Source organism: Emydura macquarii, unplaced genomic scaffold, assembly GCF_026122565.2.
Source record: "Emydura macquarii macquarii isolate MOO-44397 ecotype Brisbane River unplaced genomic scaffold, CSIRO-AGI_Emac_v2 contig_1348, whole genome shotgun sequence".
In the NCBI taxonomy this organism is placed as follows: Eukaryota; Metazoa; Chordata; order Testudines; family Chelidae; genus Emydura; species Emydura macquarii.
In genome coordinates, this window is record NW_027131485.1 from 10754740 (window position 1) to 10773200 (window position 18461).

At 41.5% G+C, this 18461-nt stretch overlaps 1 protein-coding gene across 5 annotated transcripts in view; it reads left to right on the forward strand.

Moving 5' to 3' along the window:
• The window catches only part of CREBBP (CREB binding protein), a 175012-nt gene that overhangs the window by 14177 nt on the left and 142374 nt on the right, over positions 1–18461 (forward strand). For all 5 annotated transcript variants that reach the window (XM_067551124.1, XM_067551125.1, XM_067551126.1 and 2 more), the window contains exon 2: positions 4119–4831. In XM_067551124.1, the coding sequence (XP_067407225.1) occupies positions 4119–4831 (713 nt within the window). The remainder of the gene's footprint in view (positions 1–4118; positions 4832–18461) is intronic.

Consider the following 18461-nt stretch of genomic DNA (forward strand, 5'->3'; position numbering starts at 1 on the left):
CGCTCGATCATACCCTGTTCTGTTCATTCCTTCTTCTGGCCTTGGCATCTGTTGGAGGACAGGACGCTGGGGTAGATGGACCATTGGTCTGACCCAGTATGGCCATTCTTATGTTCATTATTCAGAGCTTGACTAAGGTTCAGCAGAATCAAAATTGACTAGAGCCTTGTCAGTTTTGCTATTGTGAATAAGATTCTGAATAGCAGTAGTGAAAACTGACCATGGGCAATTTAGCCTTGCTGCTTGGGAAAGAAATGAAGGTAAGTGTTACAGTTGTTCACTGTGGCAGGTAGGGAATGGAGATGGGTTAGAAGGAGTGATGATGGAATAAGTTAGAAAAAATGAGAGTTCTGTAGCACTTTAAAGACTAACAAATTTAATTTCTGCAAGCATAAGCTTTCGTGGGTTGTAACCCACTTCATCAGATGTAAGGAATAGAAATCAGATTGGGGGTAGAAAAGAAATGTAAAGAGAAATCTGGGTTGGGGGGGAGAAGAAACAAAGTAAAGAGACAGAACGGTGTAGAAGAGAAATATAAAGAGGTCACGTATGGGAGAGAAGGAAAAGATGAAATGGGAACTGAGGAAAACAGTTTAAGATATACAATGATCTATATGAAAAATTGCTTAAGCTTGTAAAAGAAGTTAACAAATTCAATGTAGTAAGTTAGGCTTGAACAAAAAATCTGCTAAATAGCAAGTTGACAGTATTACAGTTAGAGTATACAAAAGCATTCAGGAGTTCTACATACTTATTTCCTTATCACAGCTTTCAAAGTGTTCAGTTGAAGTCTGGGACAGTTAGATCCCTAGAAATAGGCTTGTGATATCAAAAGCCGCAGTGATCTTTCTCCATCTCCTGGTTGGGCTGGAAAATGTTCCTGAGAATTTGATTGTCTTCAAGATAACAGTGTAAGAGATTAGTATTGACACTTTTTTTTTTTGCCAGAGTAGTTAAACAGTGCGCCACGTTCAGCTGAATGATGTTGATATGCATCTAAGCATCTGTACTTTATATTTGAGGCTCAAATTGAAATGCTGGACCCTTATAATTACAGATGTAAAATTAGTGTATATTTCACTAGAAAATAAAGCTTGTTAACTAATTTAATTTTATATTGAATCAGTTACATACTAAAAATAGCATTCTGTATTATGTACCCATCTATTACAATATGCAACAGAACATTTTAATGAATTCAAAGCTGCCCTGAACCCAGAGTTAGAAAACCATAAGGGAATCTGTCTTGTAATCAGATGGCTACTTGGACCCTTATGTTAGGCTAAGAACTCTCTTCTAAGGACTTGCATGAGGATCTCAAATTTGGTTGTCCATCAGAAAAATATGCGGATGACGCAAAGATTGTCAGAGTGGTAAATAATGAGGACCTGGCAGTCATTCAAAGTGATCGAGATTGTTTGTCAAGCTGGACCCATTCAAACAAAATGTTTTAACACAGTGGGGGCTATCCCTTCTGAATGGGGGAATGTATCTTGGAAAACAGTGACTCTGAATAGGATTTTGGGGTCTTAGTGGGCAAGCAACTGAACATGCGCTCCCAGTGCAATGTTGTGGCAAAAAGGACTAATGTGATCCCTGGATGTGTAAACATTGGAGTAGAGAGGAGTAGGGAGATGATTTTTACTTCTATATATAGCACTGGTGAGACAAATACTGAAATATGAATATAGTTCTGGTGTCCACACTTTTAAAAGGATGTTGAAAAATTGGAGAGGGTACCAAAGAGAGCCACCAAAATGATATGAGGGCTTTTGAAAATGCCTTGCAGCAAGAGACATAAAGAACTCAGTCTGTTTAGTGTATCAAAAAGATTGGGAGGTGACTTAATCATAGTATGTAAGTCCATAGCAGGGAGGAAATACCAGGTACTAATGGGTTCTTGATCCTTAACAGAGTAATGGGTAGAAGCAGAAGGCAGGCAGATTTAAATTAGAAGTAAGGCACACGTTTTTAACGATGAGTGGGATTAACCATTGGAACAAATTACTAAGGAAAGTGATGGAGTCTCCATCTCTTGATCTCTTCAAACCAAGACTGGATACCTTTCTGGAAGATATGTATTAGCCAAACAAACCCAAGTTATTGGGCTCAGATTTCACAAGTTATCCAATGTACTAATGGTCTGTGATGTACAGAAGGTTTGACTAAATGATCTAATGGTCCATTCTGGTCCTAAACTCTATGATCTGTGAAAATAAGTGCCTCATATTTTTTTTTGTAACCCAAATAAGTTATACAGTACACGGTTTGTTCTAGAACAGTGGGTTTTTTCCAACCTTTTTTGATTTGCTGACCCCTAAAAATTTTCAAATGAAAGAGTGGACCCCTTTGGAAATCTTGTCTGCGGACTATGGCTTGAAAACCACTGTTCTAGAATATGAATTATGTGCCTCTCCCTCAAAGACAAACTACTAATATAATGGATACATATGACATTGCTAATATGTTTCATTTAATTAGAACCTGTCTGTTAACATTCACAACTAATAGTGTTGGGAGGGGGGCATTTTGGTAAAGGGATGTGTGCAGAAGGGAGGGTGGTAATCTGGGGAAGAGGATCTGAGTTAAGGTTAAGACTGTAGTGTGTGGTAGTGGTAAAGTGGGTGGAGGAATTAGAGGGTGTGTACTGTTACTCTTTGATGTCCTTTTTTCATTTCCTTTCGGGGTTATGTCAGTTGTGTAGCAACCTTAATTATTGCATAATGAATTCTTTTGTGTATAAATAGGCTTTTGTTATAGGCCTATTTTTAATACATCTAGTATTATAATGTATGTAGACATCAAAGTGATTTATTTTAAAACTTATAAGCATCTAAAACTGTGTATAGGCCCTTAAATAATAAATCAAGATACATAAAATTATGGGGAAATTCCCTTTCAAGTGACAAAGGTGTATCTTTTAGCTCTTAGTAATATGGGACAGATACAAAGCCAACTGTTCACTTATTCAAAATGCCCAAATTAGTACATGACCATGTGAGTTTAGTAATTTAAAAATAACTATGGTTTAATATTAATGTGAAATGTCTGAATAATGAAAGCCCTTTCTGATTGTGAAATTACTCTTAAAGCAAGATGGAAATTGTTTTACAGTTTGACATTTAGTGAGTCATCCCTGTTTGTCATGACTTGTATATAATATGGTCACTGTCAGCAGGAAAGTTCTTTTGACCATTTAAATAAAAACCTAAAGTAGTGGGCATTTTTGAAGGTGTTCTTACCACGTTAACATTGGAAAATACTGTTATTCGGAAAAGATATAATTCTTCTATATAACATTTTTGGCATGATTCATCCGTCACATACCATAGTTACTTGATAGTGAAAAACATTGGTGTGTGCATTTTAAAAAAGGCCATAATTTAATGTTAAATTAGGACGTAATCTTTATGAATTGGAGTTCTTAATCTGAGAGCCCTATTGTAGGACAGCACTGTGTTCAGAATCCTTGAGATGGAACGACATTTATATTGTACTATGTACTTCATTGGCCTAACTGTAGAAGTGCTGCTATATATTGGTTTGGGGTTTTTTTAGTCAGGTGTATTAAGAAGTGACTTCCTTACCAGGGAGACGTGAATAAAGGGAAGATTGATATGAAGAGCAATTTAGTTTGCCAGTTACAGCTGTTCCCTGCTGAATTTGCATGTGTTAGAATTAACCGTGTTGGTTTACTCACTTTTCTTTTGCTTGATGCTTTAGTGAAGTCAAACTGGCTTTTTTTTTTTTTTTTTAAGAGAAAAAAAAAAAAAAACAACCCAGAAACTTAGGATAAATGTGTATAGTTACTGGAGAGTACTTCTCACTTAATCTGCCTTACAGAGTTTGTCACTTTGCATACATTTCAGTGCAATGCACTTCCTGTATAAAACAACCTATAATTCCTTGTGCAGTTGCAGTCCCTCTTTTCCTGTGGCAATATCAGTGGATATTAATGTATAATAATGTAGTAAAATAAGGCATACAGTCTTGGATGTGTGTTACACATCAGTGTCTCTTGTTACGGTTAAAGTACAGCTATATAGAGAAATAGACTACAGTAACTTTGACTGTTTTATGTATTTGGTGTCTTATATACATTTCTGTTTAATTTGTAGATTTTGGATCTCTGTTTGACTTGGAAAATGATCTTCCTGATGAACTGATCCCCAATGGAGAGTTAAGCCTTTTAAACAGCAGTGGGAACCTTGTTTCAGATGCAGCTTCCAAACACAAACAACTTTCTGAGCTTCTGAGGGGCGGCAGTGGCTCTACTCTAAATCCTGGAATTGGAAATGTGAACTCAAATAGCCCTGTCCAGCAAGGAGTTAGTAGCCAAGTCCAAGGGCAGCCGAACAGTGGTAACATTAGTAATTTGGGTGCTATGGGTAAGAGCCCTTTAAACCAGGGAGACTCTTCTGCTTCAGGCCTGGCAAAGCAGGCAGCCAGCACCTCTGGACCTACCACACCTGCATCACAAGCACTGAACTCTCAAGCACAAAAACAAGTGGGGATGGTGACAAGCAGCCCTGCAACATCACAGACTGGACCTGGGATATGTATGAATGCTAATTTCAGTCAGACACACCAGGGCCTTCTCAACAGTAACTCTGGCCACAGTTTAATGAATCAGCCTCAGCAAGGACAAGGGCAGGTCATGAATGGATCTCTTGGGGCAGCTGGAAGAGGAAGGGGAGCAGGAATGCAGTATTCTGCCCCTGCCATGCAAGGGAATGCAGGCAGTGTGCTGGCAGAGACTTTAACCCAAGTATCACCACAGATGGCTGGTCACACAGGCCTGAACGCAGCACAGTCAGGAGCAATGACAAAAGTATGTACCTATAACTTTATAAATTCTGTCTGTCTAAATGCATATTTTTTCAGCTGTCTGAAAAACTGATTTTAGTAACTAACAGAAATTCAAGTGCCTTGAAAGTATTAGTTTTTTCAGTTTTATTAGATGTAAATTAGATATCCTTAGTTCATGGAAAACTAAGATACTAGACTTTTTATAGTGATGATGATTGTGTTTAAAAAAAATTCTGATTCACTTATAGCTTATTGCATTCCATTGGATATAATAAATAAAAGGAAAAATATGCTTTGTGAACTCTGCACTTATCAGTTTCAGGCATTAGGCTATCCTAAAAATGAGACAATAAAAGCAGTGCTTCTCATTATATCATCATAAATATCTGTTAGAATCTCATTGAGGAAGGCTGAAACTAGGACAAAATCTTACTAGTAGGTTATTGGAAGAGAATAATTTAGTGGTCCCAAAAAGAAAAAAGGTGGTTTGCAGACCATTTCTGTACAAACAGAAAAAGTGTATATTATAAAGCTATGCACATTTACTACTGCGAAAAGGTGCTGGACTGACAGGCTTGAAGATATGTGTCTGTTTACAGAAAAATTACAGAATCAGCAGAGGCAATACAAGCTTCTCCACACTGCCATGCCAGTGTGACCTGATTGAAGTCTTTGTCATCTTTGCTTAAAGACAATTACCAATTAACAGAATTACAATGATGGTTTTTGTGATGTGAACACCTGTCTATCAGAGGGCTATAAGACATCAGAGACAGTACAAGTGTGTGAGTGAGTGGCATGTCACCCATCTTTTGCTTCCTCTTTTCTCTCTCCCCGTACAGCTGAAGAGCAGAGTCAAGAGTTTATTACACTTATTGATCTGGTCTATCACAAATAAAGCTGCTGTTGGGTGGGTGGGTGGGGGGAAGGGGGGGGGATGATGATTCACAATTTAAGGAAAACTGCCATTGTGAGACTCTCCTTTCGTGTTGGAATCTCAGGAACCCAGTTATGTATTTGATTGCTGCAGTTACAACTTGGAAATATTGGGAAAGTGTAAAAGTTGTTCTAGTATTGGAGACTTAAATCCTGATTAATCATTGAACGCTGAAAAAGACATCCATTCAGTTTCCCATTCAATTCTTTACACTTTTGCTGAAACTACCACAAAGAATAGGCCATTAGGCTAAACCCCCAAGATGAGAAGGGAAGAGCAGAGTGTCTTTGTGAAGTCTAGTCTACTAGCCACTTCACTCCCATAACAGCTTAAGAGTGCAGAGTTTTCCACTAAGGAATTCCCTGGACCCTGTGTGAGGGTTGGAGACTATTTTAGTATCACTGTTGGCTACTGTTGTCTGATTTGTTGGTTGGTTGCTGACGGAAGTTGGGGCACAAATTTTTCCCTTCCCAATTGGGGATTTGTTCATCTCCTATATTTGCTAATTCTGTCCTGTGCATACACAGAGCAGGAAGGTGGAGCTCAATGGCTAGGAAGGACAATCAGGTATGAGAATTTAATCCACTGTGTGTGGAACTTCTTGTCAGTCAAGAAGCACTTCCTCCAAAAAGTCAATTATTTAAAGTGTCAGGAATGATTGGGGAAAGGGTTTTGCCTTACCCATCGAAAAAGAATGAAAAAGGAGGTATGCCACTTAATTTTAAAATTGTCTCATACTTCATCATTGCGAAGTTTCCATGTAGCATGTTTTTGTTTAGTTTTTGAGAAGACAATAGAAGTAATTCTCTAAGAATGTTGAAAAAGGGTTTCCTTGATTTTTAAGGAAGGGAAGCTTGGCAGTCTAAACAGACTGGCAGCATTATGTAAAACTGAGCATACTTATCAGATTCAAGCTCTAAACTTTTAGATATGCTTTGTGGAGAGAGTGACTGCTACAGTCTCAGGAAAAGAGTGGTTATTGGGAGGTAACTAGAGAAAGGGGTAGGTGATGATTATCTTGTCTTAGATTTTTTTTCTCTGAAACGTGGGAATAGAATGAAAATATCTAATTTGGCTTATTTCCGTTTTTTAAAAAATAACTCATTGGAGCAGGTTTCCTTAGCGTCTACACAGCTGTGTTAAGTAGGCTATAACTCATTTTAATGCATTTAGGGTGAAATGGACCCTGGGGCAGAGATCCTTATTTGGGTCCTCTGTCCTGGGGTGAATTTTACCTGTTTTGACTATGGATCACTTATCAAGCTGAATGGAGATCATGTGACTTCTACTTTTTTATTCTGTGATGCCATTTTATTTTAATTTAAAAAAAAAATGTATCAGTGACAGACATTTCATACAGTAAGGAAGATACGTTCTCTGTTGCAGAGACCTTTCAATCTGTGGTCTTGATCAGGCAATGTGTTGAGTTCTGAACTGAGTACATGGAAGAGCGTGGCTTGTTTAGTGAAACAAAAAGAAGGCTGAAAGGGGATCTGACTGTTCTGGATAAATACTTTGGGGGTAAATACTAGGGAGGGTGAAGAGCTGTTTAAGCTAAAGGACAATGTTGGTACAAGAACAAATGGCTATAAATTGGCCATGAACAAATTCAGACTGGAAATTAAAATGAGTCCATCAGAGGGGTGAGGTTCTGGAATAGCCTGCCAATAGGAATTGTGGGGGCAAACAACTTAGTTTTAAGAAGAGCTGGACAAATTGAATGCAGTTGTATGACAGGATTGCTTGTGATGGTAGGGGGCAGGGCTCAACAGCCCCAGGCTCACTTCTGGTTTATGTCTTATGTTCCCAAAAGCTCATGTGTCAGGGTTTCATCCAGACACCTGCAGGGGCCAGGAAGAGATCACCGCCCGATTTAATTAAAAAAAAAAAAAAAACAAGTATTGTTTTGGGTTTTTTAATCCCTTCCTCTGAAGCATCAGGGAAGGCTACGTCTGGAAGGGACTTGAGATGGCTCTTAGATGGCACTGAGCCTTCTCTCTCTGATGCTTCCCTGGCTGATTCCTATGTGCTCAGAGTCTGACTGATTGCAGTATGTGGGGGCAGGAAGCAATTTTCCCCAGGACAGATTAGCAGTAGTCTTGGGTAGAGGGTTGCTTTCCTCTTCAGAGTGTAGTTTCGGGTCACTTGCCAGGGTTATCTGGGTATATCTCAATCATTTCACTGCCATTGTGGCGGGGGAGGCATTGGTCCCTCCTGTGGTGCATAATAGTGTAGCCTCCCATGGGCTATAAGACTTCGGTCTGATTTTGGTTGTTGGGTTTAGTGTGTGGGGTGCTGGGTGGTATTAGTGTCCTGTGTTGTGTGGTAGGTCAGATTAGATGATACTGTGGTCCCTTCTGGCCTTAAACTCTGTGGCTCTGTGAAAAAGACCTAGACCTAATTGTGCTTTAGTTATTAGAAAAGCAAAGCAAATGTTAGGTTGCATAAGGAAATGGAAAATACTGAAAAAGTATTTATATTCTGTATTATATAAATTAGTGGTATGCCCTCACCTAGAATACTGTGTTCTGTTCTGATCACTCTGTCTCAAATAGGTTACAGCAGAGAATGAATTCAGAAATGCATGGCAAGAACAGTTAGAGGCACAGAAAGATTTCCACGTAGAGAGTGAAAAGATTGGGTCTGTTAGCCATAGAGGATATGATAAAGGTGAATAAAACAATATTACAGTTAAGATAGATCAGGCACTACTATTCACCCTTCAAAGAAAAAAACTAGGAGAACTACAGCAAAATATAAAATTGGGGGGGGAAAAAAAAAAAAAAAAAAAAAAATTTCATGCATTGCACAACTAACCTGTGGAATTTATTTGCCACTTGACGTGTGACAATTATATTTTAATTAACCTTTCTCTTTATTATCCCCATTTTAGTCTCATTTGCTCATTTATTAAGACAATAAAACGTACTAAACTGTGCATCTTGAGCATGCTAATTCAGAACAGATCTTCAAGTGATTATGAATCTATACATTCCATTGTAGGCATTATGTGCGCCCAGTGCAATTGAGTTGGAGACTTTTGCCAACAGTACCACTAGGTTGCACAATGCCCTTGCCCTCAGGCATAGAGCAGGGGGCATGAAAGGAACGTGACCGCCACCTCCCTCGCAATTCCTTCTCACCACCTCTGGTGGGAGTTGGAGCTCCCCGTCACTTTTGAGCCTTGGTTAGCCAATTTAGAAAGAGAGATTCTCATTTTGTATATAGTTATAGTTCAATTAATGTAGTTACAGTTTTAGTTAGTTGATAGTTATTTGGGGATTTTTTGCTATGTGGTAATTTCCTGGATTTAAACCATGTGCCACGTGCAGGGCTGTTATCTCTGAGTGATAGGCACAGTTGTTACCTAGTTTGTTTTGGCGAGGGATCTGTGAGAGACAGATGCCCTATCCGTACCTGTTCCCCATGAGAATGAAAAAACAGAGGGCTTTCTGCCTTAAGGTTCATCTTCTTGAAAAAGCAATGTTCCTTTTTAGGGCCTGACCCTGACCATGAGAAAGCAAAGAGTTCCTCTATGAGGAGTGCCCTTCTGGCTGCCTCTGCTTTGAAGCCTCTTTCAAGTGAAGAATGTAGATCATCTTCCCCTCCTGCAGCTTTCTCAAAGAATTCTAAACCTTCAGAGGCTGATGGGCCATGCTTCTCATTTCACAAAAAAGCACAAAAGTAGTCCTTTGGTGTAGAGCTGCAGTCTGATTGTAAGCATCACACTCACCAGCACAGTCTGAGGTGGCACTGTCAATTATGTCTCCAGTGGGGCTGTCAGGATTGGTACCTTCTCTTTTACAGGAGACATCTTTGACTCTGGCACCAACAGTTCCAGCAACAGTGGCTGCAAACTTGCCTCCCACTTTTGATATCACAAGCCTTTCACATGGCAAGTGTTGTAGCTCCCTGTGTCAGACTCACCTCTGCTACGTTGTCCCACTCCGATTGCAGCTGCCTTGGTTCTTAAGCACCTGCATCTTCAATGCAGTCCGTGTCAGCACTATTGACTCACCCTTCAGCATTCCATCCGCCTCTTCCGTTTCCACTGCTGCTGTCAGATACTTCATATATGTTGGTAACTTTGGGGCAACACCGGGTATTTTCTGTGTTCAGGCCTCCACCAACATCCACTGGACTTGCTTCTCTGCTCACTGAGGAGAGTCGTATTTCCTCCTTGTCAGACAGATCATGATAGACCTTTTATCACCGAGGCCTTTCAGCTTTCCATATAGATATCTCTTTAGGTTTGTGCAACCCATGGAGCAAGACTAGTCTTATAGAGATGCCCCGTTATTGTACCCTCCACTATGGGCATTGCAAAACCTATCATGTCAGTGCCCTTGGCCATATAAGCCTGTTGGACTGCTCAGAGGCCCTCTAGATCTCTGTCAGGTGCACATTCCATGAGCAAATCACCTTTTCCAGTTCCTGTAGCTATTAAGGAAGCTTCTGTGGAACCACGAAGTTCCCGTTTTTGCAGTCCACAGACCAAGGGGTCTCAGCAGACGTACTTCTAGATATTTTCACATTTTTTTTGTCCTCTCTAGATGAGGCCATCATATTGGAGTTGACTTCTCCTCCTCTTGAGGATTTTAAAGTCTTAAAACCTCATGAGGAGGGTGGCTGCTTCTCTAGGAATTCAGGTGTAACTTGTGCAAGATAATGTCCTGTAGACTCCTGCTCCAGGAAAGGTTGGCCTTCCTATTAACAAAGTCCTGCTGGATCTTGCTGAGATCCTTTGGCAGCTGCCAAATGAGCAGATAGATGATCTCAGATTACCCAGCAAGAATATGGTTCTTTTATTCATTCACTCTATTCCAGGTTCTTTAGTTGTTGCAGTAGCAAATAAACAATCAAGACAATTGTTCCCAAGGAATTTAAGGAGATTGGATTTATATAGTGGAAAAGCCTATAATACTGTGAGCCTTTCAAATGAGGGTGTCCTACTATCAGGCTTTATTGGCCAAGTATTCCTTTATTAATTGATCAGCAGTTTCAGTATTCACAGACAAGTTGCCAGGGGTATATAAAGAGCAGTTCTTGATCATTCTCTGAAGGTCACCTCACTGCCTGGTCATCTCCCCAAGACTATTAACACATCTAACGAGGCTTTATGTTCAGTGGTGACAGCCATCTCAAAAAGGCATTCTTCTTCGTTGCATGCCTCCAGCATCCCAAAGGGACTATGGACGTGCTGTTTAAGGGCACTAAGTTGTTTTCTCAGAAGACCAGTGATGCCATGTGACTGTTAAGATTCCCGTATAACTTTTCGTGCTCTGGTTGTTTATACCCTAGTGACAAAAACAAAATAGTTCAGACAACAAGCACAACATAGACCTTGCTACCACTTGAGACTTCTTGATGTCTCTAGACGGAGAGATAAATCTCCTAGACATCACCTATCATCTTTGTCCACAGCAGGCCCTTCTTACTAGATCTCAGCTTCAGAACGGTCATGGTGTCGTCTCAGTTGTGGACAGCATACAGACCATAAATCATCCAAACATTTTTCACATCCCTTCTTCTCCCCCACTTTGGAAACCACTCTTCTTTCTTTTACAGTGCAAGGATGGAAATCCCTTTTGACAGTTGGGATTTTAGCACTGTGCAGGAGGGACATGTTCTCTTCTCAATTCTCTTCGCTCCCCCACCCCATTTCCCATCCCTTTTCAGGGACCCATTTCACAAGGTTGTATTAATGTAAGACATACAGTCTCTTTTGGATCAGAGAGAAAATAGTGGAAGTTACTTACCAACACAGAGGAAAAGGATTTTATTCTCACTACTTCCTGATTCCCCAAAAGGGAGGCTTTCTTTGGTCACTCCTAGATGCAAGAAAGTTGAACATATTCATCAAGAAAATTAAGTTCATAATGGTTACCCTTGCATCTGTTATCCCTTCCTTAGTGATTAGGGATTGGTATGCTGCTTTCAATATTCAGGACATACATTTTCATGTATCAATCCATCCTGGACACAGAAAGTATCTTTGATTCATAGAATCATAGAATAGAATCATAGAGTTGGAAGGGACCTCAGGAGGTCATCTAGACCAACCCCCTGCTCAGAGCAGGACTAACCTCAGCTAAATAATCCCAGCGAGGGTTTTGTTAAGCCGCAGCTTAAAAACCTCTAAAGATGGAGATTCCACCACCTCCCTAGGTAACCCATTCCAGTGCTTCACCACCCTCCTAGTGAAAAACTTTTTCCTAATGTCCAACCTAGACCTCCCCCCTGCAACTTGAGACCATTGCTCCTTGTTCTGTCATCTGCTACCACTGAGAACAGCCTAGCTCCATCCTCCCTGGAGCCCCCTTTCAGGTAGTTAAAGGCTGCTATCAAATCCCCCCTTATTCTTCTCTTCTGTAGACTAAACAAGCCTAGTTCCTTCAGCCTCTCCTCATAAGTCTTGTGCTCCAGCCCCCTAATAATTTTTGTTATCCTCCGCTGGACTCTCTCTAACTTCTCCACATCCTTGTTGTAGTGGGGGGCCCCAAAACTGGACACAATACTCTAAATGCGGCCTCACCAATGCCGAATAGAGGGAAATGATCACTTCCCGTGATCTGCTGGCAATGCTCCTACTAATGCAGCTCAATATGCTATTAGCCTTCTTGGCAACCAGGGCACACTGTTGACTCATACCCAGCTTCTTATCCACTGTTACCCCCAGGTCCTTTTCTACAGAACTGCTGCCTAGCTCGTCGGTCCCCAGTCTGTAGCTGTGCGTGGGATTCTTCTGTCCTAAGTGCAGGACTCTGCACTTGTCTTTGTTGAACCTCATCAGATTTCTTTTGGCCCAATCCTCCAGTGTGTTTAGGTCCTTCTGTATCCTATCCCTGTCTTCCAGGGTATCTACCACTCCCCTTAGCTTAGTGTCATCCGCAAACTTGCTGAGGGTGCAATCTACCCCATCCTCCAGATCATTGATGAAGATGTTGAATAAAACTGGCCCCAGGACCGACCCCTGGGGCACTCCGCTTGTGACCGGCTGCCAGCTAGACATGGAGCCATTGATCACTACTCGTTGAGCCCTGTGCTCTAGCCAGTTCTGTATCCATTTTATAGTCCATTCATCCAACTCATACTTCCTTAACTTGCTGATAAGAATACTGTGAGAGACCGTATCAAAAGCTTTGCTAAAGTCAAGGTATATCACGTCCACCACTTTCCCCACATCCACAGAGCCAGTCATCTCTTCGTAGAAAGCAGTCAGGTTGGTCAGGCATGACTTTCCCTCGGTGAATCCGTGTTGACTGTTCCTGATCACCTTCCTCTCTTCCAAGTGCCTTAAAATGGATTCCTTGAGGACCTGCTCCATGATTTTTCCAGGGATTTAGGTGAGGCTGACCGGTTTGTAGTTCCCTGGATCCTCTTTCCTCCTTTTCTTGAAGATGGGCACTATATTTGCTTTTTTCCAGTCATCAGGGACCTCCCCCAGTTGCCACGAGCTTTCAGAGATAATAGCCAATGGTTCTGAAATCACATCGTGTTAGGGAATGTGCAGTACCAGTACATGGTACTGCTCTTTGGTCTGTCCTCTGCCTCCAGGGCGTGGAGGCAAATACGTGGCAATAATCAGCTCATCTGCGCTGTTCAGAGATTCATATATCTTCTAACCTGGCTAATTCCGGGAACTGGCTAGTTCAGGGAAGTTCAAGGTCTAATGTCCAAAACAATATCTTGTTAACCAGGCATTTCATCTCTTGTCTTAGTCTAAATTATAGAGACAAATCAAGTGAAATGATCAAACATTAAATTATAACCAACACACAGAATAAATTTCTTAGGAGTGGGTCTGGAGTCTGCAATAGCCATGTTTTATCTTTCGATGTGCAGTTTCCAGTCCATAGTCTCTGTACAAAAACTTTCACTCCGGTCCAAGGACAACAGTGCGCTTGTATCTGCAGCTGTTGGGGCACATGGCCTAGTGTGTGTATGTGACTCAGCATGCCAGCCTTCACATCAGGTATCTTCATGCTTGGCTCCACATAGTATATTGTCCAAACAGGTGTTCTCTGGATATGCTAATTTGCATACCAGCTTAGTGCTTCAGTCTCTAAATTGAGAGATGGACCCTTAAAATATATGCAGGGATATTCCTTTCCTGCCATCAGAATCAGTTGTGACCCTAGTAACAGATGCCTCTACCAAGGTTCGAGAGCCCACGTGGGTCAGCTTCAGGCTCAGGAACTCTGGAAGCCCCAGGAAGATAGCTCCATATACATATATTGGTGCTTTGAGCCATTTGGAGAGTCTGCACTACATTAATTTTCTCTACCAGGAATCTTTATCTGAACAACCAGGGAGGAGTGAGATTGAATTAATTTATGCCAAGAAGTGATCCACCTGTGGTACTTTTGCACACAGAACAATGTTTTGCTAAAGGCATTTCATCTCCTGGGAATACTATTGTGTATATCCTGAGCAGGAGCTTTGTAGACAATCACAAGTGGCCAATACACGAGGACATTCTGAATCAGATTGCCCATCAATGGGGTTATGCATAATAGACCTCTTTGTAACCAACTTGAACAACAAATGCAGCAAGTTCTACTCCAGAGCAGGTTGCAATCCACGTTCTTTGACAGATACCTTCCTTCTCGCGGGCAGATTTTTTGATGTATGTTTCCTTTTGTGTGTCTGATTTTTTTAGGGTGATCAGGACACTAAAAAGAGACAAAGGAACTTTAATCTTCCGAGCACTGGCCTGGCCAAGACAGTACTGATACACTGACCTATGTCAACTTTTGGTTTGACCTGCCATTGCTGTATCTCTGGGCGAGGACTGTCCATCTCGGAACCAAGGTGACTTTACTCAATCAGAGATCATCCACGCTGTGAGATGAAGTGACTCTAGATTGGGGTGCAGTAATGAGGAAGGACATCGCTCTGTGGATGTCCAAGCTATTTTACCAGAGCCACTTATGCAGCAAAATGAAAACTTTTTTTCAGCCAACTGAGTCATACCAGTTGTCACCAAGCAACGTGGAAATTAGACATATATTAGACTGGTCTCACAATCAGTTTGCTGAGTGTACATTTAGTTTCCATCTCTGCAATATATCTGTCAGTAGATGGGTTTTCTGTCTTTTTTGCATCCCTTTGTATCTAGGTTTTTAAAAGGACTCATTCATACTTATCCTCTTGTCTCTGATCCAGTACCCTTACGGGACTTGAATTTAATTTTGTCCTATTCAGTGGGTTCTCCCTTAGTCTTTAGCAACAACTTCTTTATCATTACTATCAATGATAATATTTCTAGTAGCAATTGCATCCATGAGATGGATGTTGCAGCTCCTGGCACTATTAGCTCTCTCCTTCTCCTCCCCGCCCCCCACCTTGCACAACATTTCACAAAGACAAGGTTTATCTTAGGCATAAAGGTGGGGTCTGTCCTAAGGTTATATCTACGTTCCACCTCAATCAGACCATTCATCTTCTAGTATGTGTTCCGAAATTTCGCTTTACTAAAGTCATAGAGACACTCCATACTTTGGACATTGGAGGGTTCTATCCATTTGGACCACAAAAGTCTTTTAGGTTATCGCCTAGACTCTTGTGTAGCCTTTGTTGAAAGGAGCAAAGGGGAACCATTTACAGCCCAGGGTGTATATTGCTGCATTTCTGACTTTATCAAGCTCTATTATAATCTAGCAAAGGTGATTCTTCCTCCTAGAATAACAGTCCATTCTATGAGAGCTCATTCCACTACATCAGCCTTCTTGAGTAACATACTGATGTGGACATTTGCAAGGCAGCAGTGTGGACATTTGCTGGTGGATACTCTACACACTTCCTCTTCTTCTTCCAGAATTGGCCTCTCTCCCTCCTGGATCCTGCCAAGGTCATCTGGCAGACACCCGTTTCCCTTGCATTGATGTACAAAAGAGCCCACAAACATCAGCCAGGAATCACATGCAACTTCTTGGACACATGGCAGCATGCACTTTCATGACTTCATACTCTTAGTTGTTCATGAGATGCTTGCAGATGTGGCTCAGATCTGTCTACTCCCCAACAGAGATGTGCTAAACAAGCCACTGTCGATGCCCTGCAGGGTCAAACACTCCTTGGATTGGTGGAAGCAGGCTTCCAACAATCATGCAGGTGTTCCGTTTGTACAACCCCCCCTAACACTGACCCTAACAACAGACACCTCCCTGGTAGGCTGGCGAGCCCATCTAAATGACCACAAAATCCAGGGCAAGTAGTTTCCTTTGGAAGTGGTCCTCCATATCAATGTCTTGGAACTAAGAACCGTCAGAAATGCCTGCACACATGTTCTCCCATTCATTAGGGATATTCACACAAAAGTCATGATGGACAATATAACCTGCATGTTTTACATAAATTGCCAAGAGGGTACCAGATCATCCTCTTTATGTGGAAGCAATAAAACTTTGGAATTGGTGCATCTACCACAACGTGCTGATTTCAGCTGCTTACCTGCTAGGATACAGAATGTGACAGTCAGCAGTCTCAGTCGGAACTTCTCCCACCATCACAAATGGGAAATTAACCCTGCAGTGCTTCATGACATATTCAACCTATGGGGACCCTGACAATAGACTTCTTGCTATTTACTGGAACAGGAAATGTCTCTGCTACTACTCCAGGGGGGACGCCCTCGTCTTTCCATGGTACAGGGATCTACTGTACACATTTCCCCCATTTCCTCTGATGTCCAAGGTCCTGTTTAAAGATATGGAGAGAAAAGGCGAAAGTTATACTGATCATCCCCTTCTGTCCGAGAGAGGTTTGGTACCTGTACCAGGCGCAGCTGGCAGTATGTCTTTCCTTGCCAAAGGAAACCCAACAGTCACATCAGATACTAGCAAGTCTTCCTTTTATGTCGTGGGCAATTTTACACCTAAATGTTCCACAGATAAGAAAATTGGTGGGATAGTCAGTCTGTTCAGATGTCCAATGGATTCCACTAAAATGAGTTGGAGAAATAAAGGCAGACTTGGTTATGTTAGTTAGTAAATTGCATTAATCAAGAAAGGATCCTTATCTTATAATACCTAGCAACAAGCAATCCTCATGTTTCACAGATGCTCTTTGCACCTTCTCAGCACTTAATCCAGTTCTACTGGTGGCTTAAAACAGGGCTCAATGCTTGAATTTTCACTTGAATTTGAGGCTTCTGCTGCTAAACTGTATTTGCAGCTGTTGGATATGCCTACCCTTTCCTGCCCCTACATAGTTTTGGGGCCCGTTTTTTGGAGCAGGCCATGGCTTTACTCAGCCAATTTCTCCTGCTGGTTTTATGATATGGTAGTTGAATGTCTTCAAAACTCAAGGAACAGATTGATCAATCAAAAATGAAGGAAATGCCCAAGGTCTGAGACCCATTCTCTTGTTCCCTGCCCGTTTTTGTGGCTTGTTCCTTTTGCCACATGTTAACTGTGCAGGGTACAAGCTCTGGTGCCTTATCTTTTTCAGTCCAATATTGCTTCTTCTGAGGGGTCAACCTGGGGTTCTCTCCTGGGGCACACAGTGCTGGGTTTCAACAGCTGTAAAGCCTGTGGTTGTTTTTCATTTAAACAGCCTTTTGGTCTTAGATGAGGAGCTGCCTCTCAAGCTGGCCCAGGGAAACGGCGTAGGATTCTGAGCCCTCATAGAAGACTTGGACACTGATCTCCCTGTCTCCCAATAGGATTTTCAGCAGACTCAGCCTTCACTCATCCTAGTATCTTTGAATTTTTTCAAATAGCTTGCTGTCCCAGAACCCTTCCTTGTCTACTCAGACCTTGTCCCAAGAAGGGAAATGCCTAAAAAAGAATGGTAGCCAGCTCACTATCTTGTCTCCTACAGGACAAACACTGAGCTGTTCGATTTTTCAATTCTCTTTAAAAATAAAACCCGTCCTCACAGTTTTAAGGCTGTCTTAAGATGAAGCAAAGAAAACAAGGATGAAAAAGTCTTTCTAGTATCTGGAGAAAATGATAGACTTCAAATGGGCCTTTCTAGAAAGAAGTAATGTATCGGCAAGGCCACGCTATACCAGCTCTGGTTAGGAAAGTCAGTCAGGTTCTCCTTTATTCCATCAAGATTCTTTTCTGCATTTCCGAGAAATCTTAGTCATAGTGGATGGAGCAATGCCTTCAAAATACTTTGTGGACTAGAAGAGAGCTCACTAAAGGGGGGAATTGTCCCTCCCTAACCTGTATAGTTTCCACTTGCAGAGTCCTTTAAATTGCCTTCCCCATAGTTCATCCCTAGCTTGAGATTGGTTGGTAGTCTAGAGAGGGATTCTGTGAAGTGGGGTATCTCAGGTTGGCGGCATCTTTCATATGTTGCAGCAAGTGACCCACTGACTTTTCTGCTTGATTTTTCTCCAAACACCCGCAACGCCCTAACCTGCTGCAATGTGAGGATCAGAGCTACAGACGCTGATACCACTTTGAGGCACAGCCTATTCAGATTCCCTTTAACTGGGTGAAAATTTTTAGGGAATCTATTGAAAAGACATTTAAGGGTTTCTCATACTTGAACAAGATCATCCCCAGGGAATCAAAGGTCAGCTTCATGTCCTATTGTCACAGTTGTAATTTCCAGCAGAATTCCCAGTCCTTTGCCTTTTTGTACTATCAAGACTATCTGGAGAAGTTGTCCTATTCTGTACACTTTTTAAAAAAAATTCTGTGGTTCTTGAAAGATTATCATATGATGATAATTTACATCTGGCAGCTAGACTAAGCAG